At 37.6% G+C, this 25,242-nt stretch overlaps 1 protein-coding gene across 1 annotated transcript in view; it reads right to left on the bottom strand.

Annotated features, from left to right (window-relative positions):
* The window catches only part of PLCE1 (phospholipase C epsilon 1), a 162,889-nt gene that overhangs the window by 70,778 nt on the left and 66,869 nt on the right, over window positions 1–25,242 (bottom strand). The window contains 1 exon segment of the mRNA XM_075717436.1: window positions 21,951–22,239. Coding sequence (XP_075573551.1) covers window positions 21,951–22,239 — 289 coding nt within the window.

Genomic DNA, 25,242 nt, shown 5'->3' with positions numbered 1-25,242 from the left:
CCAGGTTTGGTTTCTGCAATCAAAATATTATCTTGTCTGTGTCCTATTTAGAGCGTGCAAAAACACAAAAGTAAAATCAGAGCCCATGTCCTTGATGTAATCCTTACATGTATGCTTAGATAAACACAGGTACAATCTCTTAAATTTGGATTAAAAGAAATTAAGGCTAGCTATTGCAGTTGCACGAGATGGTTGTTGCAGGTCCCTTCCAACTGAACTATTGTGAATTAATCTATTCTATATATCATTTACATTTTTTTCTTGTAGTTGGAGTTAAATGTGGACTATCTTCAAAGCTAGTATTAATACAGTCACATTTATGAACTACCGTTGGTAGCAATAAAAAAAGCAATGTTGGACTATGCAGGCATAGTCTCATCGAGTTAAGCATGTATGTTTTAAAGAACTATACTTGGAAGCAGTATAAAAGGTACTTTGGCTTAAAATTATTTTAACAAGTGATAAATGTCTTCAACATTTATTGGTTGTGATGAAGAGGAATAATAAAAACAATAAAAAAGGATATGAAGTGAAGACGAACTAGAAATGGGTTTTACTGTTTCTCTGAGAAATACGGTATCACGGGCTAAGTTCTACAAGTGCTCTCAGATCAAAAAGTTTGTTACTTAACAAATACTTAAAAGAAAAATTTTAAAATATCACAGTAACGTAACATGTTTCTTCCACATACATTCTGCAACACCAAAGAAACAAGCAGTTGGAGATGCACGCTAGCTGAAAGCTGCGGGAACCCTGAAGAGTGTCTGCCAACCCAGGCAGCCAAAGACACCTGGGGAGTATCTCAGGTATGAAACTACAACACATAACATGCAAAGGGATCAGTGCAGGAAAAGCACTGGCAGCTTTCCTAATACGTGTTTATTGTTTAGTTTGGGGTGCTTTAGTGCATGTTCTTTTTTTCTTCCCCCAGACACAGTCTCTTCTCCAAGCTCATTGGCGACTATGTAGTATCTATTAAAACTAGATTACTGTAAAAGTACAAAAAAAATCAAATTATTTTTTTTCAATGTAGGGTTAAACTATAACCCAGGAACCCAGCCTGAGAAAAGGAAAGCCTATAACTACAGAGGAATAAAATCTAATTTTTGCCATAGCATTGTTTCAGAAGGGAAGCAATTCAGCTCTCTTGTGTAGACTACTTCCCCCTCTAACTTGGGAAAAGTAAACCAAATCTCTCTGGCTAGAATAGCAGCAATCCTCTCAGTTACCCCTAGTCTAAGATGTTTTCCTAAGTTGCAATTTGAGTGCAAGTTTCCAGTGTAGTACAATATCTATTTGGTAAAGACCAATTACCACAGATAAATTTACTGAGTAAAGAAAAGGATTGCATAATGAGTTTACAAAATTAAGTGAAAGCAGCTACTCCTCATTTTAAAATGCAATTTCAAAATTTCAAAAGGTAATTTTAAAGGGTATCTTCTAATGCAATCATCTAATTACACCAACTACCAGAAAACTTTCAAAAGGGTTATAACAGCAGGCATCCTTAACAAGCTCATTTTTCCCATGAGGAGGATGATGGAAAGCTAAAGGAAATTCATATACTATTTTTATGAAGGATTAACATGATTTTACAACTTCCCCTCATAGTAAGTCATGTTTGTGATGTCATATAAGTATTACAGCATGCCAGTATTTCTTTTAAGAAAGTATTGCTAGTAGCCAGTTATTCTTAGCAAGGTTTCTGGAATCACAAAGAAGCTGCCAGGAGCCCAGTTTAAAGGATGCTGAGAAGCATTTTAAGAGGAAAAAAGAGAAATAAGATTCAGCGAAACCCAGGTCAATACGATCAAAGTCCTTCCCCTGACATACAGAACACATCAAATACAAGGTCACAATTTCAGTGGCTATACCAATGCCTGAAGGATCTAGCCGTCTAGGGCTACCTCACCACTCCAGTGAGAGCCACAACTGCCATGCCATACAAACATGGCCAGGTGAGCTACCAGGTATCCATGGAATTTACCGAGGGGAACGCAGAATTTAGCACAAATTGTACAATCACATATAAGAAGCGCTTTAGCTGGGTTAACATGTAACTCACTGAGCTAGTTGCTTGTCAGGTCAAAGGCAAAATTTGCATACATTTGCATACATGTTTTGGCAACAGATTCTCATGTTCAACATGTCCAACTATGACAGACAGAGTATTCATCAAACCAAATACTTTTTTTGACAGTACAGCCAAGAAGTATAGAAATGGAAACAGAGCAAACATTAAGAAAATGTATTATTCTTTGTGACTATATAACTGGTCAAAAGGATTTCTCTATTTCTGAAATTATTAGCTGTATTCTGCATAAAATTAAAGCTCTTAGCATACATTTAAAATACTTTTCCAGGAGAAATAATTAGTATTCCAAACAAGTAACTAAAAAAAGAAATGTTTTTTCTAGCAAAAAGTTAGTTGCTACAAAATTCTAATATTTTATTTCATAATAAAATTGGTTTGAACGTCCACGTGTCATATACACTGCAATGCCTTACACTCTTTAAATCTTTCCATACATCCTTCTTGATGAGCTAGTAAAACAGCTTTCTCTGCTGTCTTATCAGAAAAAAAAAAAAAGCCAGCAAATGTGTGCTGTTCATGTGCAGGTAAACATTCATAAATACACATATAAAATTACTAAAGTCAAGAGGAAAATTCACCTGTACATATAAGTCTGCAAATACTAGGGCATCTTTCAACTTCCATGGAACACAGTGGTGTGACCTAAAATTAAGCTTATTAGAAATTCTTGAAACTTTTGCTACTGCTATACAGAAAGGTAAACCTCACTAAGTGAAAAACACAATGTATGAATAAACTAGAACATGTGAAAATGTACCAGAAAGCAAAGAACTTACTGACAGAATAAACATACAATTGTATATCCATTTATAAAATTTCCATTTAAATAAATCCTCAAATTTATATGGATTATAGCTATCAACAAAATATGCATAAGATTCTCAGCTGCTCCAAATATACTTAAGTACATGCATTCACTCATAATGGAGAACAGAACACGAACCACCAATTAACTCTTTTGGATACTGCTTCTTTGATTACTTAACATTCAGATCCAGTAAATTTAAGTAATTTCTTTGGCTAAATTATTTCTAGAGCTATATATATCAGTATGCAAAAATTGGTCTGCAAATTTGTTAGGAGAACCAGCAAAACCACATTTCAAGCTTAATTATTTGTTGAACAGTAGAGTCTTACAGTAAATGGCATGGGCCTAGTCTCAGAGAATGTGACAGATTTCCTGAAAAACTACAGCAAATGTCTTAATCTCTCAATCTTTTATTTCTTTCTTTTTGAACTAAGATTAATAACAATTTTTTAATATGATCTGGCAGTTAGACACATCACCCTTTTTCTTACCACTTCTTAATAGCCTATTTGGCTTATGAAATTTCCATTCCATTTCTACTAGCTCTCTCAATTCAGTTTATTCCAACAGTCATGATTTAACCAGGCCAAAAGCCATGAAACAAATAAACTAGTAAGCTGCCTGCTGAAATTCACTGATGCTCTCAAAAGCTGTTCTAAAGCATGCATCTATCTCAATGTAAATGCTGGTGTGCTTAATAAAACTGCGAAGTCCAAGAAAGAATCTATAGTCCTGAGACAGCAAAAATATTATGTAGCTTAATGAAAAACACTCAGCAAAATAACAAGAACTGCCGAGAAGTCAAAGCTAAAAAGGTTTTCTTTCCTTCAGAAGTATTTAAATTACAGAGGGGAAGAAGCCGAAAGAAGTAAAACAATAGACTACACAAACTATTAAATCAACTTTAACTTATAAAAGAGATTTCAACATCTACAACTTGCCTCAATACTACTTACTTCTTCCTACCCCAAATATAAATGCTTTAAATACTTATTTATCCATGCAAGCTTTTTTTACAGCCTCACTAAGGAACTGCTATAGTTCTGCTAGACTAAATCCTGCTCTAAGCAATTATTTTCTATAACTGTTTTTGTTTAGTTCATTTCATTTGGGAATAGTGTGAGCTAAATTAACAAAGATACAGTTATACAAGATTGTGTTCAAGCAAACAGAGCATCGCTATATGTATTATACTGTTATAACTTGTTACCTTGTTGTAAAAAGGAAAGCATTTATTCCATTTGGTTTTCACAGGAATAATACACTTACTACATAAAAGCTCTTCTAAACAGTCACAAGACTTCAATGAATTGTGTCTTTGTCATTAGCTTTAGCAGATTATGCTGGAAAAGGTGTTTGTAGTCCTTTTCTAACATGAAAACTTTAAAAATTAATGGTTTTGCTATCCAAAACCCAACTCAAAATTAGTACCTAGTATCATAGAATTGTTTAGGTTGGAAAAGACCTTTAAGATCATCAAGTCCATCTGTTAACCTGACACTGCCAAGTCCACCACAAAAGCATAGCCCTAAGCACCACATCTACATGTCTTTTTTTAAAATACCTCCAGGGATGGGGACTCAACCACTTCCCTGGGCAGCCTGTTCCAATGCTTGGCAACCCTTTCCGTGAAGAAAGTTTTCCTAATGACCAATCCAAACCTCCCCTGGCACAACTTGAGGCCATTTCCTCTCATCCTATTGCTTGTTACTTGGGAGAAGAGATGGACACCCACCTCACTACAACCTCCTTTCAGGTAGTTGTAGAGAGCGATAAGGTCTCCCATGAGACTCCTCTTCTCCAGGCTAAACAACCCCAGTTCCCTCAGCTGGTCATCATAAGACTTGTGCTCTAGACCCTTCACCAGCTTCGCTGCCCTTCTCTGGACATGCTCCAGCACCTCAATGTCTGTCTTGTAGTGAGGGGCCCAAAACTGGACACACTATTCCAGGTGCGGCCTCACCCGCGCTGAGTACAGGGGGACAATCACCTCCCTGCTCCTGCTGGCCACACTATTCCTGATACAAGCCAGGATGCTGTTGGCCTTCTGAGATTACTTCCTCAGATTTTAAGATATCTCCCTTCATCTGAAGACTTGAAATGCAATTAATTGCTTCTCTAAAAGTACATAGTAAAAATTAACAGTTCTTTTTCTTTCCCTTCCTTGTGGTGTCACTTCTACTTGTACTGGGGTTAAGGTTTAAAACAGAATTAGGGCCAACTTTGTCAACAATATTGTTCACATAGTAAGAAAACAAAAGTAGGAATTTTTTTTTTTCTATGAGTTTTTAGAAGGGGGAGGTGGCAAAAAAGAAGGTGGCAAAAACAGGTCCTCCAGCATAAATCACTGATGACACCAATAACGCAGTATCTTTTCAATGTTTTTAAAGACACAGACAAACCACAGAGCATGCAGAAAAGAGCTATAAAATTATTCCAGGCTTGAATAGTAAGACCTAGAGGGAGAGATTTAGATCAGAAATGTTTAACTTTATTTCAATAAAGTGAGAATTGAGACGGGACTTGACTGTAGTACATATGCAAGCACCTCCAACAGGGGAAATACGTCAGTTTTTAAAGACTTTAATCCAGCAGAAAAAAGGCATAACAAGAACAAACAGTTGGTCCCTGATGACAGACAAACTCAAACTAGAAATAGGTCACCCCCCTTTGACTGTGAGCGTCACTGACCACTGGAAAAAGCTGTGGATGATAGTTCTAAGGCATTCTCCAAAGGCTGTACATTAGCACTGCTGTCTTTTCACTACTGAGCTTAACATAGAGACAACTAGGTTTAAGTAAACGACATCTTAAAAGGTTGTCAGACTATAGCTAGAGGTCTCCATTGACACTAGGCTTTACAATTCTATGAGCTGTCTTACTTTCCCAAACAACATGATCTTATTGCCCTCCTGTCTTAAAATTTGATGTGCCATCATCCATGCAATCACTAAATTTTTTTTTTGCCTCTCAAGCTTTCCCTTTCCTGTAAGATCTTTCTGAAATTAGTCTCTCTATATTCACTCACATGCATGTCTTTTCTCACCACCTTTGCTGCTTTTGCCCTGCTAGTTATGCCAGCCAACACCACCTGTGTCCATTTTCTTCAAGCGACCTTTAAAAGAAGTCCTTCGATTTGACTGGATCCCTCCTCTGTCAAATCCACCTTCTATCACAGTGCCTACGGTGAGGTGTTTGCTGTTCAGATCCATTTTTTGTCCCACTCCCAGTAGACATAAAAAGGACATCTGCTTACTTTCTCCTTACAGTAATTATTATCTATCTGAAGGTTGTCATGTATATCCTGAACTTTTCTGTATAGAAAGTGCTCAAAGCTGGACAGTCAGCAATAACCAGACTGAGACTACTGCATGGCTTTTACATAGGACTGATTTATTTTTGCCTCCCAGTAAAACGGCAAACATGTTACCAAAACATGGCATATTTAACCAACAGACAGCTTGTGACGCACTGTAACCAACAAGTGCTTTTTTGCAGGCTGTTTCTCACCAGTCCTCCCATGCTGACATAAAAAGTGATATAATTTGCTGCCCAGTAGAATCAAAAAACTGTTAGTTTCATGACTCCATCAATTTTGTTATTGTAGCTATTACTGAGAAATAAAATATTATAATAGTAACCTTATTCTACCATCAAACAAGCAGCTGTAACTTCCATTCATCGTGACAACCACAAGTAATGGAACAAGAGCAATTTTGCTTCTCTTTTTAAAAAATGTAGTGAATTTCCAAACTATGCAAATATTGGGGTTTTGTTTTGTTTGTGACACCCAACATGCTTGGAGTTCTTTAACTTCCAATCATGAGAGAGAGAGAGAGAGAGAGAGAGCAAATATGTAGGAACACAGTCTGCAAGGGTCTGCTGTAACTCAAAATAAAATGTAAATGTAAAACTACCATTTTCAGGCTTTTTGCATGGCCTATGGAAAACACGAATAAAGCAATTCTGTTTTAAAAGATACAATATTTTATACATTAAAAGAAACTTTTTTAAAGAACATATTTTTGCAAAAGTGAGAATGTTCAACACTGAATCACTGCACAAAATTTTGAATAAAATTATTTCGTATTTGTGTGACTAAAATGTTTATGAATTTATATTGAGTTTATCCGAATGTTTTGGCCAATCACTTGATAGCTTTTGCAAAAGCGATATTCTCAAAATGAAAAGTATCAACTTTTCATTTCGAAGCTGACCTATATTTGTTCTTTTTAAATCATGTAATTCCACATAGACAAAACAAGACTATTTTTTCCTCTTGACGTTCAAAAGAAGTTGCGGGCAGGGGTTGGCTGTTTCTTTCGCACAAAAATATTTTTTGGTTTTGGGAGCAGATAGAAATCCTAGTGATAGACACAGTTCTAAGTTGTATCTCTGCATACAGGAACTTTAAATATATTTTAGTTTTACCCTGTTGTCTTTTTTAAAGCAATTCACTCTATATATGGTTATAGAAAATTCCTGAAGTTTTTTTCCTCCCAAACACTAAGCTTGCATGCAAAATCCTACCACCATCTTCAAGACCACCAGTACCTGAAGCCAGCACCTCTTTCTCTTTTATGTTCCATGCACATATATGAATGGTTTGTTGACAGTTTTTAGGTTTTACATTCACAAATCCTTTACCTATGAGATAGACAATAACTACCTGATTTAATTTGATCCTTTCTAGTTAATGGCAGTTACAGAACAGCGTATTATGAAACCTATAAGAAAATTCTACTTTTAATGTTCATCATCTCTCTCAAATTGAAGACACTATTAAGCTTAAATAATAACAAAACTATTTGATGGTGCTTTAATGTATGACACCACAAATAAGTTCATAAAATATTAATTACATTTTCTCAGTCAAGAAGGTGCCTACATTGACACAAAACCAGAACTAATTACCATGATGTAAGTCTTCTCAGCAAATATGGCAAATGCATTCTTTTCTGACCACGCTAACCATTTTTTGATCTTTTTAAGTTCAACTTAGTTACTGTACTGGTTTCTTAGCTTGAATTATTAATGCCATAATGGTTTATTGCGGGGTTTGTGAACACTATTTTTGTTTAATATATTCACCAACAAAAATATCATTTTAAAGATCTCTAAAAAGATCTATCAAGTCATTAACCTACAGATTCCAGCATGACCTTGTGCAGCTCAGGATGCTTGAGTACATGAAAATAAACTCGGATATTTGGCACATCATGCCCTTCTGAGATTTGCAGAAGTCTCAATACAGTTCCAGTGGCTGCAGTTCCATAGCTGGAGGTACTAGGAAATGGTAGTATTACCTACAAATATCTACAAAACAAAGTATAGTCAATAAAACCCCCATGTAGTTTAATGGCTTTAGGTATAGCTATTTTCAGGATCAGGGCCCAAAGACTAACAATGTTTCCAATCTGAATTCTTCTGAATTCCAATCTGAAACTTCTGGAACCTCAGTAGAAGAGCAATTTATTTGAAAAAAATCGTATAAGAATGTTTAGAAAAGGTCATACACATTTACGGTACTTCATTAACTACTCCACTTTTATAAAGAAATACCCATGTCAAAGAAATCTTTGTTCAGTTTCTTTGTAGAGCTTTGCAATTTATTTCTGAACAAGCAAATACAGGTGAACAACTTCAGATCAAATCTTCTCCAAATCTAAGAGTAACATATTAAAAGGCATTCAAAACTATATTTTTTCCAGACTGAGATTGCCCCCCCCCCCCAAAGAAAAATGCTCTCTGTATGTATCTGTGCTTTACTCCAAAATATCGGAGGAAAAAGAAATTGAAACAGTGAGTGGGAAGCAGGGGCCAGGGGCTGGGGGGGATGCGGAAGAGAGGAGACCTAATGCAACAGCATCAGATCTATCCCCTTTCTAGGAGATCTGAACACTTCATAAAGCAAGCTGAAAATGCGCATGAAATCTGTTGTACCAAGTCCATGGGAAATGAAGGATAAGAATATTTAATTGATGTACAATTGTGCAAAGCCCTTAATCACAAGAAGCAATTAAAGGTACCTCTAGCATCAAACTGTATTTCTAGTTCTTTTATTGTTGCTTTGGTACTTTGTAGGCAAAATATTTTCAATTTGCACTTGATAAATCTCACTGGTAATTTACTTATTTCAGAATTATTAAAATGTGTAGTAATGCATTTTTATACATAACGTATTTCCAAAGCCAATACTTAAATACTTGCATCATTCTACCTCAAATCAAAGCTAAAAACATTACAAATCAGCCTATCAAAGGCAGGGTCTGAGCAGAATTTGTAAGTTTAACATTTCTGAAATTAACTAACATCATTTTCCCTCCATTTCCTGTAATCCTACTAGGTATCTCAGACTGGTTATCACTGACTCCATAAAGGGATAACAAACACCATTATTTTGCGATTAATACAGATACATTTGATATTAGGGCTTTTTTTTTCCTGTGCTGTCTAAATCACTGAGGTGAAAATAAAGGTGTTGACAACCAATACAAACTTTCTATTGCAATGGGATACTATCTCTTTGAATGGTGAATGTTTGTCATACCCTTTAGCTAACAGCCAGATTAGGGAAATGGGAGGGTTAGCACATAAAAGACATTCCTTTCACACAGTAAAATATTATGAACATTCATTCCAGTTACACATGCCAGTTTAAAAAAAAAATGTAAAATATAGGTGTTTCTTTATGACCAATAAGTAGCAAAACATTTCTTTTACATGCTGCTATGCATTCATGTCATTCAGAAAGGGAAAAAAAAAAAATCAACTGACTTAAGCATCCACAAAACACAAATTGGTTACAAGTTATAAACTTGTAAACTGAAGATCTAAGAACAAAAGCTTGCTAAAGAAAAAAAGCAGAAGTAGATTCACATTCAAAAATATGTTACTAACTTGTAACAGTTGAGCCATTTATAAACTTTAGGGAAGAAAATAATTGCCTGGTTCTACTACTTTTAAAAACTTTTATTATATCTGAAATTCCTATTTTGTCCAGCATTTTTCATAACAGTCACTTATTTTTGTAGAATAAGAAACAAAGGAAAGTCCCACAACATAATTTGATATCAAAATAGTTGCAATGTGAACCGAATAAATGCAAAGTACACCTAAATTACTTACAAATATTTATATTGCATTCCATTTTGAACAAGTTGAAATAAAAAATACTTAAGACTGAGAGGGGACTTTAAAATCCTATTGTTTATATTAAATCCCTACTTAATTTTCCACCTAGCAACAGTTTTAAGTGTCCTTAAAGCACTGTTATTAAATGCAGACATTATAGATCCAACATTAGATTAGAAACCCCCTAGCCAATCTAATTCTAACTCTAGAAAGAAAACTATCGCTTTGTTTTAACTACCTACATATAATCAGAACCATGTACCGCGGGCCATAGAAATGCAAATCTTACCAGCAAACATGTCTTGCGTTGAATCTTAAGAGTCCTCCTAAAATGCCAGAAGAGCAGGTACTTCCAATACCACAGAAAGTCTGCACGCTGCACTTGTCCAAACTAACAGTCAGGCAACAGCTGCTCAGTTTAAAGCTACAAACTGTGGCAAAATGCATAACTGACATGCCTTGTGTAAGCCATGAAGACGACGTGCATTTGGCTAGCTCGCTGAAAGGTCAGGTTACCCACCTCCCCAGATAAAAGTTGAAACACTGGGATTCGAATGGAAGGAAGTTTAGAAATTAAGGACGAGCATACATCCTGCTAAGACTAAAAGCATTTGATTTTGACAGCACAGTTATAAACAAGAGTGATTTAAATTCTGCTGGATTTTTGTCTTTAAATATATTAAGAAATAAGTTAGCCTACAACCAAGCTTTCGTACAAGTTATATTTATATCAGTGTTGTTTAAACAGGCCAAAAGCAATAAACGGAGTTAGTTTTGTTTTAGGAAACTTCAGCTGAAGCATTACAAAAACCATGCCACGGGTTTCTTTATTAGCAAATGCCCTACCTTTACAGCTATTATGCACTCTGCGCTAGAGTCCCTAATAAAAGGCAATAGCATTAGCTTTAATGGGACAAAGGTCTATGACTTAGGCAGCAATCCAAAAAAGTTTCTTTGAGAGGCAAAGAAGAAGAAAACCTCCCCGAGGCTTCCAGAAGTGTAATTAACTGTAAAGAAATTACAAAATAGAGGGATTTAAAAAGACAGCATCGCCGTTCAGGCTGCATCTATGTTAGTAAACTCTATAGACACCAAAACTCTGCCTTGATCCCAGCAGCCGTCACTATCAGGCTCTGGCATTTTTATCACTTCTGCTCTTCATTCTAACCTTAGCCTTGTCTACACACAGTTTACATCACTTTTATAAGCAGCAGGACTACATCAGTGAAAAGTTAGTTATGAAATTTGCTAGAGTACACAAGACTGAAAAACAATACACTGCCACAAGAAACCTTTCTCCATTTCCCCAGGAAGTCTGAGGGAGCGATCCATGCAGAACTGGAATGCAAGCAGTACACTGAGAGTCACTTTGTTTATACGGTGGATATATGTCTTGTCTAAAAAACCTCTACTGGAGGAACGATCATGGAACCTGGCCAACGCACCATTATTTTCTCATCGACAATACCAGCATATTCTTTCTGAATTGGAAGAATGACAGTTTAGTGTTGTTTCCAACCTCCAGCTGAAAACTAGCATGCTTACATTTCTGAAGAATTCATGTTAAATATGATAATATGAGGACCCCCATTGGGGATACAGTATAGAATTTTAAAATTAATTTTATTTATAAATATCAATTTTATTAATGCCACCTCCCTACAAAAAATGCAAAATAAACCATCAGATTAAACATTTCTCAACATTATAGGGTCAATACTAAAGAATTTTCCACTAATTATAAAAGCAAATATCTGAAAACCTAAAGAAAAAATCAGAATGTTCTTGATTCTACAAAGAAAACTGTACAGTATATCTTAGAATTTAACAAAAAAGAATTAGTGTCTGGATATAAATAAAACAACATTATCCTACAAAAGTTGATTTTCTTCTAATTTGTTTCCTAGAAACAAAACTTCAAGGGAATCTTTAGAGATGAAGAGTCATCTTGAGGTCCTCAGGGTTTTTTGCTTATGATTGACAGGCTAACATAAACATACCAAAAAAGTTCCATTCTACACTTTGAAAGTTCCCATGGACACTACTTTTACAAGGCCCATTCAAACAAATGTTCAGACCTTTAAAATAATAAACAATAATAAGCAGTTTAGGAATTAACTATCTGCACTTAGAATCCCATTTCATTTTTTCTGAAGACTAATTACTTCTCATAAAAAAAAAAAAGTTTGATTCAAACTTCTGTGCTCTCAGCCTTCATCCACAGACATTAGTATGTCCTTCATTCCCTCCCTCACAACAAAGCTCCAATAGCACAGTCAGACTCATTCCATGAATTTAACTCTTTTTTCTGCTGGTGGAAACAACAGCTATAGACTACCAACAAAGATATTGCTGCAAGCAGAGACTCAGCTACACAAGTTAAAGGATCATCAGTGTACCAACTGCCACACAATATTATTGGAACTAAAATCTATACAAAACCATCTGAGACTCAGTTCTGCTTCTTAACTGCTTAGCTCCATACACTGCTTAGGACAGACATACAAACATGTACCTTCCTGTACCATGACTATGATACCTGTTCTGTCCAAAGGACCAATTTTGAAGATGAAAATATTTTTAATTTTTTTACTTAAATTACTTACACTAGCTAACTTCAATCTACTGCCTGGATCAGTTATGCATCTTTTCGTCTTGCAGCAATATACCTTACTGAACCCAGAAAGAGGACTATAAGGACGAGACAAGCTATGCTGGCAGAGCTTAATTCTTTGCGCCTACAGCGTTTTACACATGTTGGATTAAAGGAAGTTTTTGTTAAATTAACGTTGGCACAGATCCTCCTTAAGTCCTTCTCCTGCTGCCCTTGCTGTGACCAACCTGGCTGCAACCAGGCCATCCAGATGGTGACGGGTCCAGGAGACTGACTGCAGCGATCTTTCCTTTCTGCCAGTTCATGGAGACAACCATTGTGGCCAGCCCCAGACAGTCTCACGTGTCCCTTGACTGCAGCTGTCCTCCCAAATCTTTCTCCTTCTTTCTGCAATCTCAGCCTTGATCTGCGCTTCCTGCCATGTCACTCCTAATTCTGCCCCTGACCAGATGACCTGCACTTGTTCCTGGTCTTCCTGATCTACGTCCTGGAGCCAACTGGGTAGCATGAAACCCTTGGTGTCCTGACCCACACCCTTGCCTCAGGCCACATTATCTACTTACTGTCTGACGTATTTCCTGGATTTTATTTCCTCTCCTACAGCATGTTGCCTGATCCATCTTCTTACCTTAGATTCTTGGCCTGAGACACTTTTCATCTTTTCAGGTCTTAATCTCAGCTCGTTTGGCTTTATCCCTCACTCTAGCTGGTCTTAAACTTTGGGCCCAAAGTTTAAGCAGACCACAGACCAGCTAAATCATGTTGGCCTTCCTCAGTCTGTGCACATAAAGCTTGTATCACCCATGACTTCTGACACATAGCTGTCAGACAATTGCCCCAGCTTCAGGGATCCTGGAATTTCCCCAATATTTTAACAATAAGCCTTGTGCAAAGGGTACAAGAAACAGCAGTGGGAAAAGCCCGAGAGACTTGGGTCCTGTTTGCTGCCTGATCTTTGCTGATGACAAAGTCTGATTACAGAAAAAGGGTTATCTCTGAATACAGAGGAATGAATGAAGTAGGTTTTCTTAAGATCAATATAGTCTGCCTGCATGCTCATGACAAACTACTACTGTTCTTGGTCAAAAATTGTTGTTGTCTTTTCAACAAGTTCTGAGTAACCTTTCTCTGGAAGCTGAACAACACTGATGAAGGATGTAGTCTGATCTGTATCACTTAAGAAAGTGGCATCGGACTTCAACAGCTTTGAAAGATGCTAAAGTGAAAAGAATACTGATATGAAATGTTTGCCGTCTGCTCCATCCTCAGACACCTCTTTTCACTTTTGTTTTTCTTGGATTACAAAGCTACGGAAGTTATCCTTGTAATGGGGTTCAGTGACAGGGGGGCAGGGAAGGAAGGGTACAAGTTTCTTTCCAGCAATGACTCTGGACACAGGCATCAAATACAAAGCACAAACGTTTTCACATAGCGTAGTTCCTTCCTTAAGATTTAAAAAAAGACCCAAACCTTTTTTTCACTATCTGTAAAAAAAACTGCCAACACCACATGAACTGTGACAATGACTGAGTCTTCAAATATGATTCCAGTGAAAGCTCTGGCCCGTTAACAACTATGAACAAACTTCTGTAACAATCAATTTGTGAGAAACAGAACAGGCTGAGAAGCAGGATTTCCTTTCTACAGGAAGAAATCTGGTTTCAATCCAAATCCCACTGAAAGACATTCTCAGAACTTACTAACCAGAAATTCTGAGTTACATACAGAGGTGCTAAAACAGCTGAAATGTCTTCAGTGTTCATACATGAAAATTACGTTCTCTGTAGTAACCAAGATGCTGACAAGGATGTGAATGTCACTGACCAGCTGTGGGAACTCCCGGCATCTGTGGTTCCCGGGCGTCCACTCTCAGTCTGTCCCTGTGCTACCAGGACCGGAGTCACAGCTCCTCAGTCGGGAGCCTGACAGCTCTGAGAGCCATCCAGGAGCAGGGCTTGCAGCCTCACTGCTCCAGACCCAAGAGATGAGTCTCCTACAGAGCAGGCCCTACATGAGTTTTTAAAGACTCTCAGTCCCAGATTCACATGACTGGGAATTCTGGCTTTGGAGGTCTGGTATGTTTGGAAGCCTCCTCTGGAACTAACAACAGTGGCAGCTGATCTGCCCGCAAGACCATCGTAGCCCTGGGGACTCAGAGCATTTAGGGTCCTTAGCTACCAAACCAAACCTTAGAACAGCATTTCTTGGAGTTGGACTACTTGTGACTGTAGGGTTCATTGCTCAGGTCCCTAAATAACTCCCGAAGGTCTGAACACAAAGAACTCATAATGTGCTTAGCGCTAGGGAGACATAAAACCAGGAGCCTACCCCAGCATTACGGACTCTGTGTCTGCAGGATCCCTATTTCCGGAGCAGATATTACATAAAATCCCTAACTGCAGAGAGCATAAAGGTTTTGAGGAGTCTTCCTTTTAAGTCATGAAGAACACTCCCCATTAAATTAATGGGCTCTTCTTTAAATAGATTATGCAAGAGAGTGCTGAACTTTATCTCCAGGAATTGCAAACATTTTGAAGGAAAAGTAGTGGAATGTTGTCTGGTCCAGAAGAGGTCCTCCAAACATAAATCCAACAGCCCCTGAGATCTTTTCAGGACTAGCTGATACAGACTGGTTTTAATAAACAAATTCACTTCCACTTTTGAAGCTTTTTAAGAACTGTCTTGAAAATCATTCCAAGTGCAGCAATAATTACTCTATAGAGTTGACAGCCGTCTAAATTGTGTCCACACTTTCATGTCTGTACTGAAGCTTAAGTTGTAGCAAAGCTGAGGAATGGTTTTACCTGGTGGAAGACACAAATCTACTTGACATGGACCTTAATATCATATTACATGTCTTTGGCACAAGACCAGATATACTGCAACACAATCTGTATGCAGGCTGCCCCTTAGAGCGATTCAGAAATCATGAGCAGTGCACGGAATTGAGTCGTCCACACACTCTATGTCCCCTGTGCATCAGTTTTCTACTGCTTTCAGACTGAACTTCAGTTATTGGTCTGAGCTGTAACTTTCTAAATGGCTTGTGACTTTCTTACCAGAAAAACTTCATCCTTCCTCATACCGGTATGCTAGTGATCAACACGGGTGCACAAACTAGATTTTTTTTTTATTGGTAAAAGAAAAGGAAGAGTTTTGAGCACTCTTCCTGAAAGCCTTTCACCTCTGTAAAAAGCACCTATTCCCAGTCTGAATAAAGGTAAAGGTCTGAATAAAGGTCCATACACCATGTTCCATGTGCTACTGTGAGGGCTTCAGCGACTAGATGACAGGGTAGGAAAAGAGCTTTGTGCTCTGCTGGCTGTTTTAACTGTTTTGCATAAGGTATAACAGTGAGTCATTATGCTCGAGACAAAAAATAGAGACACTTTTGTATATTTTCACAATTTCAGAAAAAAATAAGTAAAAAGCTTGTGTGAGTGAAGCACTTTGGTACAAATCTGAGTACCACTGAGTTAAAAAAAAAGGACTAAAAATGCAGTTCCCACAAAGCCAAAAGGTATGAGGGGAGCAACCAGGCTCTATAGCTGCTGCCCAGACACATGCCCATTAAGTTATACTCTACAGTTTACAGCACGCATTTAATGACATGACTACACTGAGCCAATAAATGAACTCCATAATAAACCACTAAATATTAGCTAACTTGTTTATGATTATTTTTACAAGTAGAATAAAACCCCTACCTTTCAGGTTCAGATGGAAACTTTTTCTCAAGAGAGCTATCACCCTCACCGAAAAAATTGCATAGGTGGATTACTCAACTCTTCCTTTCAGTACAGTCACACATTTGTTAGTTTCTACTTCCTCCAGCATGTCACGTTTTCTGTGACAGCACAAGAAAAGAACTTCCAGAAGAACATGGTCAGTACAATCTTCCCCAACCCCAAAAAGGTTTGACCAAGTTGTTTCCTAAATTGGAACAGAACGAACTATACTTATTTTAAAAAAAAAAAAAAAGTCTTAAAACCCAGTAAACTGAAGGCTACAATTTTACGTTTACTTGCAAGATAACTCATTTAAACTAAATCTTGTTTCACATACATTATTAAAAGACCTTTTTCTTCAAATCATTTGTCCCTGGCAATTTTAGAGTAAGATGCATATACAACCCTCCTACTTGCAAACATTTTACAAAATAAAACTAGCATTACCCAGATAATCCATATTTTTCAATCAAATAAAAATAGAATCCTCTTACACTTAAGAATATATTTGCATAATGCCTGCACAAAGGTAATGATATGTTTAAATAAAATACATGACAATGTATACAGGCATTAAAAACTAAAACATTAATATTAATCACAGCATGTTTTAAACAGTTGTATTTTGCCTATGTTATAGGCAAACATTTTGATGAAGTCCTATTAACTCATTGAACTGAAATGTGTAATACACATACAAATACCTAAGGCAATTTAGAGATCTCTAACTTGGGACGCAATTTGACAAAATGAAGCACCCAGTGGCAATACTAGGCCAAGGTGACTTTGCCCTATCATTCCCCTCCTTTACAGGATTTTTTGAAGTGAAATCAGTTTCTAGGAACAAGAACCCAGGACAAGGAGAGGTCATGAAAGTTGATGCTGGCATTGCCACTTACCATCAGTTCAGAGCCTCAGATGTGTAAACTTTTACTCTAATACACAAGAGTATTTGCCATTGTCTAACACTGTAAGTAGTAACACGCAATATGGCAAGTCTTCAACTGCACCTTTATGTAGCACATCTTTACAAGGTAAAGATCTGTTGAACTGGATCCACCACAAAAATGTTTTACTGTAATTACTTCATAATAATTCACCACTTCCTTCAGGTTTTATTTACAATGGGTTTAGATATTACAACATTTACAGGACACAAAGGAAGTCTGAGTTCAAATTTCTGACTGGAAGAACAGTAACTAGATAGTTCAACAATTCTTTATGCTTATATAAAATTGCAAATTACTTTTGAAGCTATTTTAAAATAAATGTATATAATCTTTTGTTTTCATAATGCATTCTAGTTCCACCTACATCAGTGCTATTGGTGTTCACATTTTTATTTGCTAGTGCTTCCTTTTATTTATTTAAGTAATCAATATAATTGCTACCTTTGGGCATGCCTACCTCTGTACAGTGAAGTATGGTGCAGTGATGCTCAAAATACCACCATCTCAGCTAGTGCCATGACCAGAAGGGGACATATTTGAAGGATTATTAACTGGGTCTCCTATATTGTTTTTAAGCCAACCACTACAGGTGATTTCCCTGCATCATGAGAATACTCTAGTTCAGATCTGAAAGAGTCAGTCACAGGTTGCATCTCTACACTGCACTAGCCTGCACAATCCAGACGTCTGCAATTTCTTTCTTTCTGAAAGAAATGAACATCACATCAGCTCTTTCCTGCACTTCCATCAGGACCTTTGTGCTTGGACCTTTGATTGTACTATGACGTCTTCCTACATTGCAAATCCTTTTTCAAGTACAATTTTAAAGGAAAAACTGTAAGACAGGTTCTAATACAAAAGTTAAAAAATAAAAAAATTCAATACAAAGACCTCAGAAGCTATGCTTGAAGTTTTTGTGGAAGCAAGCCAACACTTGAAAACCTGTCCTGTCACAGCTTGTGAAACAGTAACAAGAAAGAGTTGCTATTCTTGATCAAAACAGTAGAAACACAAATCAGAGGAAGGGTCTTCCCTCCGTTCTTCAACAGGCTGAGCAACATGAAGAAACCAAACCTAGAAGATATAGTGCTAATCTCCTGTTGCTGATATTGATTGAGGGCAGTGCACAGTGCTGGAATTACTACATGGGCACTCCCCACCTCTGACTGTCAAAGCAAGTATTTATTTTCCTTTCCCTGGTCTCTCTGCAACATATGATATTCTTAATTTAGATATACTGCTATCTTGTCTGAGAAAGGTTGGTAGGGCCCTGATGAAATGTACAACAGTTCGAACTGTTTCTGGAGGGCTACAAACTGCAAGTGCTGATGGAAATACCACCTTCCCCACTATTGTACCGGTTTTGGCTGGGTCAGAGTTAATTTTCTTCATAGTAGCTTGCATGGTGCTATGTTTTGGATTTATAACCAAAACAGTGTTGACAACACCGGGATCTTTTAGTTATTGCTGAGCAGTGCTTAGCACAGCATCAGGCCTTTTCTGCTTCTCACACCACCCCACCAGCGAGTAGGCTGGGGGTGCACAGAAGCTGTGAGGGGACACAGCCAGGAGAGCTGACCTCAGCCAAGGGATATTCCATACCATATGACATCGTGCTCAGCAATAAAAGCTGGGGGAAAGAGGAGGAAGGGGTTACGTTCGAAGTTATGGCGTTTGTCTTCCCAAGTAACGTTACGTGTGATGAAGCCCTGCTCTCCTGGAAAGGGCTAAACATCTGCCCGCCGATGGGAAGTAGTGAATGAATCTTTTATTTTGCTTTGCTTGCATGCGTGACTTTTGCTTCATCTATTAAACTGTCTTCATCTCAATCCATCAATTTTCGCACTTTTACCTTCCAGTTCTCTCCCCCATCCCACCGGGGGTGGGGTAGTAAATGAGCGGCAGCGTGGTACTTAGCTGCCTACCAGGGTTAAACCACAACAACTATTAAACCACACCAGGATCGATATATTCCCTTTCCAACACCTCCAAAAAACTAAGTGTTCCAATGACATGCTGTATCCTCTGATAAATCCTCTGCTGCATTTGACAACAGAGTTATCGATGTCAATTAGAAATTCTCAGGTTTAGATGAGATTAGCTTATGATTGAAGTTAAATCCAGCAGTAAGAGAGGATGTTGGACAGAGGAAAATAACCTTTTTATCAATCTGCATGGACAGGACAATTTTCTTTCTTAAAAGGTACACACCCACGAATGATAAATGCAGCTCTGAATTCAGAATAGTGTTGGGTTCCTTGCTAATGCTAATGCCTCAGTTCATAACATTGCCAAGTAACACTCTGTAAATGCTTTTAGAGAGGACTCTGTTACTGATACCTTTGTAATTTCTCAGATATATTAAATCACCATGATATACCTTGAACATGAACCTTCCACATCCAGAAAACTTCAATATCCTAAAGCTGCAGCACATCTCTTCCTCAACAGAGACCACTACAGTAAGTCATACCTAGACCACTACAGTATAGAATCATAGAATCGTTTAGGTTGGAAAAGACCTTTAAGATCATCCAGTCCAACCATTAACCTAACATTACCAAGGCCACACTAAACCAATCAAGGGTAGACTAGACTAAACCATGCCCCGAAGTGCCACATCTACCCGCTTTTTGAACACTTCCAGGAATGGTGACTCCACCACCTCTCTGGGCAGCCTGTTCCAATGCTTGACAACCCCTTCCATGAAGAATTTTTCCTAATATCCAACCTAAACCTCCCCTGGCGCAGCTTGAGCCCATTTCCTCTCATCCTATCGCTAACTATGTCTCTACTGTCTACACAGGTTGCCTGTGGAATTGCAAATCAAGTTCAAGATCTTTGCCTTTTCTTTAAGGCCTCACTTGCTTGGGCTCAGAATCCATCAACAGAAGCACACGCCACACAATACGGGCACCGCAGACATCCCCAAGCTAGTGCAAAGTGTGCTGGTACACAGAGCACACGTGCAGTCACTAGCTCAGGCTCTACAAAGAGATGATACAGCCATATTAGCATGTCAGTGAGCCTGAGCTAATTACTGCTGCTGCTTCCAGTTTCAGAACTCAGTCGGAGCCCGGAGCTCTACGGTGACAGTCACAAGCTGGGCTTTTCAGGCACCGCAGCAACATGCCCCATGGGAGGCTGACATTTGTACTCAGGGGACAGAGCATCCTTAGAGACTTGATCAGGTCTGGGGCATCAAAACCCTGTGCTCTCTTCTCCCGCTCTGTAGGAAGAAGGTCCACCACAGTACATGACTCGATTCTTTTAACGTTGCTTTCCAGAGCTGTTGCAGGAATGTACACGTTTATTTTTCTAAAGCACTCATCTCCCCAGAACAAATAAAAAACAAACAAAATAAAAGGGAAAAACCCTACCAAAACAGGACACTCTATTGTACATATCTCTGTCTCTCACAGATGATGAGGGTATGTGAAGCTTAGTAATGTTGCTCAGCGTATTACTGAAATTCACTCAGATGCTACGGTTTGCCATCTGTACCTCTTGTTCTCATACCGTTTTAGTGCCTCTCTCTGCCATTTGATTCATGTAAAGAGAGACTAATTAAAACCAGAAAGGGCCACTCTTTGGGATAAAATAAGACAACCTGATCTGAGCACAAACTGTATAATTTGTCTGTAAAAATGAGGTCAGTATCTGCACTAGTTAAGGAACTGCACTGAGAATTCTGTACTGATTTTGTCATATTCCTGTAAAATTTTGGGCAAGCCATAATATCCACATGCTTCAATTCTACAACTGTACAACTGAGATACTACATCCTTTTGTTACTGTATATCAGATGATGATAAATCCCCAAATGCTTGAGTACCTTAGGAAATATTCTAGGCATTAATTAAAAATGAATTTAAAATGCAGTTACTATTCTGTACAAAACCCTGGTTTAATGCAATGAATTTGTACCAAGAATGCCTTTGTCCTGTTTAACTTCCAAAACCGACCAAACTAAATCACATAATGGTATTCTTACTGCATACAAAGATGATCCGCATGCAATCATCAGTATGTAACATCCATCCTCCAATAAGCATTTTCCACATAGACCACACCCCTGTTATTTGAAATGATCCATACTAGAAAGATGATGGATCTGGGAGAAGACCACCAATAAATGAGCAATGAATTGTACATACTTATCGCACAGCGCTATGCTGGTAGCTAGTTGTATAATGACAACAATAATAATCTAGTAGAGTATATACTCCTTTCTCAAATCCTAAACCAAGTTGGCCTATGTGCAAGAGCACTTGGTAAATGAGAAATACTATACAAAGGAACACCCTAACAACAATGGTTTAGGCATTAACTTTGGATGCAGACAGGAAGGTTTCTAAAAAGAAAAAAAACCTGAAAAGGTGTCTTTTATAATAAGAATCTTTTCAGTTTTGTATGCATTTTTACTTTATTAAACTAACATAGCTAGTCATTATGACACATAATGATTGCAAAGGAAAATCTCTGAAAACATGAAAACCTTTTTTATCTGTTAACTTCGTATATGAGTATAGAAACTACAGAATATTATACAGTAGCATATATTTTGCAATACACCCTATACTTAAAGTGGACAGGGTTCAAAAATTTAAATTGTCATTACCTTTAAGCATTGTTCTTCCAGTTGATCCTCCGACGATATTTAAAAGACCACTTCTTGCTCCTAATGATGTAGTTGCTTCTAGTAAAGCACCAGTTACATAGTTAGAGAGTGCAGTCCTCTGTAAAGTGGCACGATATTGACAGTAAGCACCTGTTACACATGGTTTTACACAAAACCCATCACCTTTGCATATACAGTCTGTATCAAATGTTGGGAGCTTTCTCAGAAGATGAGGAAAATATTCAAAAATATCTTCTGCTCCTTCTTCTTCTCTCACTGTATTGAAGATCTGTGAAGAATGCAAAAGCATGAACCATTAGTTCATTTGCTTAAGATAATAAACTGAACATCAAAAAATGCCAAACTAGCACGACTTCTTGTAAAGTTCAGCAGCCTTTGCAAAAAGGCACCGTGTTAAAACACTGCATTTATGCATTAAACCTGAAATATCTATGAATCCAAAACTGATTTGTGAAGATTTTGAGTTGGGTTCCCAAACAGGCTATTTAAATAAGATGGCATTCTGGCTTTCAATCTATGGTTAAAAAGCATTCTAATGGAAACCAGTTTTAAGGATCACCATTAGACAAAAAAATGCCACATCTGGTCAACATTTAAAATAAAGAATATACACAGAATTATTTATAAGACTATTAAATCTGTTGTACTTTCAGTCAAGTCTTACAGATATCAGTAGGAGAAAAACAGATCTACTCAGGGTTTGCACTTTTTCTTGCTGAGTGGGTGGGTTTTTGCAAACATAAAGGGTTTTCATCACTGTGAGCAATCTTTCAAAAAGTTCTGGTGTCACATTCACTGCATTACTTCCAGCCTACGCACAGGTCCTCGATCTAATATTGGTTTAGTACTCTATTTCCAATATTAGTGCTAGCACACTAATGAACTTCAGTCTGTGGCTTAGCAACTAAGCAATGTTTGCTTATTTAAAAGAGTCTAACAATCAAAGCAAGAATCTGGAAGAAATCTTTTCATTTAGTATACAAGGAGAGACTTGATTCTTTGCATTCTTGTATGCTGACTAACTGAATAGCTAGTAATTTGTTTCAATGATCTGTGCTTTGTAATTACAAAGTGTAAACCACCAAACTAAAAATTAACATAGGGAAAGGTCGTTATAACTGTTATCAGGACAGGTGCTGAGACAATTTTCATGGGGTTGTTCCCCATCAGTCCTTAGACATGCACAAGAAATAACCTGATGGCTTAATGACTGCTTTTTGTGATTAATGGCTTGTTTCTTGTTGCCATCCTGCTCCACATGTAAATAAAATACATCTATCCATCACCACGGCAGAAATCGCATCCAGTCCTATGACGCAAGCACATACGTGCTCAGCCAAATGACAAGAAACTGTTTGCATGGTCTGTGCACGCCACACGTCAGAGGCACCGGCACCCTCACCACAGGACACATACATGCCCAGCCATGTAACAGGAGCCATGGATGGAAGCGGCTCCTGGCACGGGGATCTGAGCACACGGCCGCTTCTGCCCCAAGACCTGCATTTACCCTGCCATGTAAGCAAGGAGGGTTCAAATGCCCTGCTTGCATGAGGTTTCTCACGCTCTACAAACAGAAGTTGTGAACGATGATGTAATTCTTTCAATCCAGATAAAGAAACTGAGAACAGCTGAAGCTTTGATTCAGCTACTAAATTCAAAATTTGGCAAATTGCTTACTTCTTATTTATTTTTTGCCATAAGCAAGAAAAATCAAATACAATGCAATATTTATTAAAGCACATATTTCTTAGCTATAATTTTGGTATTAAAAATTTCTTGGGGAAAACAGTAAAACCTTTTTCAAAATACCATAATTTATTAACTAGTAATGTAATTCAATGATTTGAAAAAGAGCACTGACATATTTATTATTAAAGGTCTTTTCCAACCTAAACGATTCTATGATTCTATTAAAAAAAAACCCAAAACCTTTCACATGTTGACTATGACTTATATAACTCAATTGCATTAGAAATATGGCTTCTGTGATCCATTAGACAGTGAAATGCTGTGGTATCTATCTGTTTTTTTCCCCCTCCCTGCAAGTTTTCCAAAATTTATTTGGTCTGAGGTTTCTAGAAATATTGAGCCTTTACTTGAGCCTCTTTATCTTATTTTCCTTGGTATACAACAGTTTTATGGACTCGTAGACTCTCAGTAAGAACACTGTTCATCTCCACCTTTATTCAGAAAGAAAATGCACTCTTAGACTGCATGTTACCTGGACAGGGTATGTGCAGACCTTTTAATCAGGTTAAGTGTCTGCGGGGAACACTGGGATGTGCATATGACTCGCCTTTCCAAAAGCTGCACTGTAAAATAGTGAACCCGCCTTATGATTATGAGTGTGTCACATGTAGCAGACATAATTAGTCTTTTTAGCTTGCTTTAAAAAGTATTTAGTTAATGAAAATAATTTAACTTCTCAAAACTGCTGTTACCTTCCAAAATATTTTTAAAATCGGGCTCTGCAACTTATAAAGGCATGTTCTGTTGCCTACACAACTAAAATTTCTTTCAGCTGCCAAAGCAAAGAAACCATTTGTTGACAGAAACAGGCGACAGTGTTTTGCTGAGGAGATTATACGTAGAATAATGATGTTAATCTCTTTTGTGTAAAGTAGACTTCAGGACACTAGCTGTCTCCAAAGACTCTGTGCTTCATGTAACATTTTCAAATACTGTTTGTTTTGATGTGTTAAAGCTCTGAATGAGTTACTTTTGCTGCACACAGATGAGGTTATGAAAAAATACAGACTTACAATGTGTATGCTTATCAGCCCCTGAAAAGAACCGAAACAATCAGAATAGGAACATATCCCTCAGGTAACTGATAGGGAAAATCACCTTTCAGTGAGACTGCACCAGACAAATTGGGGAAACTTAATCTTGCCTGGAAGACAAAAAAGTTGATTCCAAGCCAGGGCTTACAGTTCATCCTGGCAGATGTAGTTATATTGATCTATATCACTACCAAAGAATGATTCCTGTAATTAAAAATGAACGTGAACCAAAAAGAGCACAATGCAGCACTAAACTGAGAGCTACCTCTCAAAAAACAATTTCACAAAGGCGTATTGCTCCTGATTCGCTTTTGCCTTCCACATCAAATTAAAGATTTCAAAGCCATATGCAGTCTGATGCTACAGTATCTCACACGCTGCATATTCAGCACGAATTCTCAAGAAACTAAGCACAGTATCCGGATCTAAAAGCACTGCAGTATTAAATGTACTTCAAATTTCTTTTTAAGTAGTGCAAAATACTG

This window comes from Pelecanus crispus, chromosome 10 (assembly GCF_030463565.1).
Source record: "Pelecanus crispus isolate bPelCri1 chromosome 10, bPelCri1.pri, whole genome shotgun sequence".
Taxonomy (NCBI): domain Eukaryota; kingdom Metazoa; phylum Chordata; class Aves; order Pelecaniformes; family Pelecanidae; genus Pelecanus; species Pelecanus crispus.
This window is presented reverse-complemented; position numbering and strand designations above follow the sequence as displayed.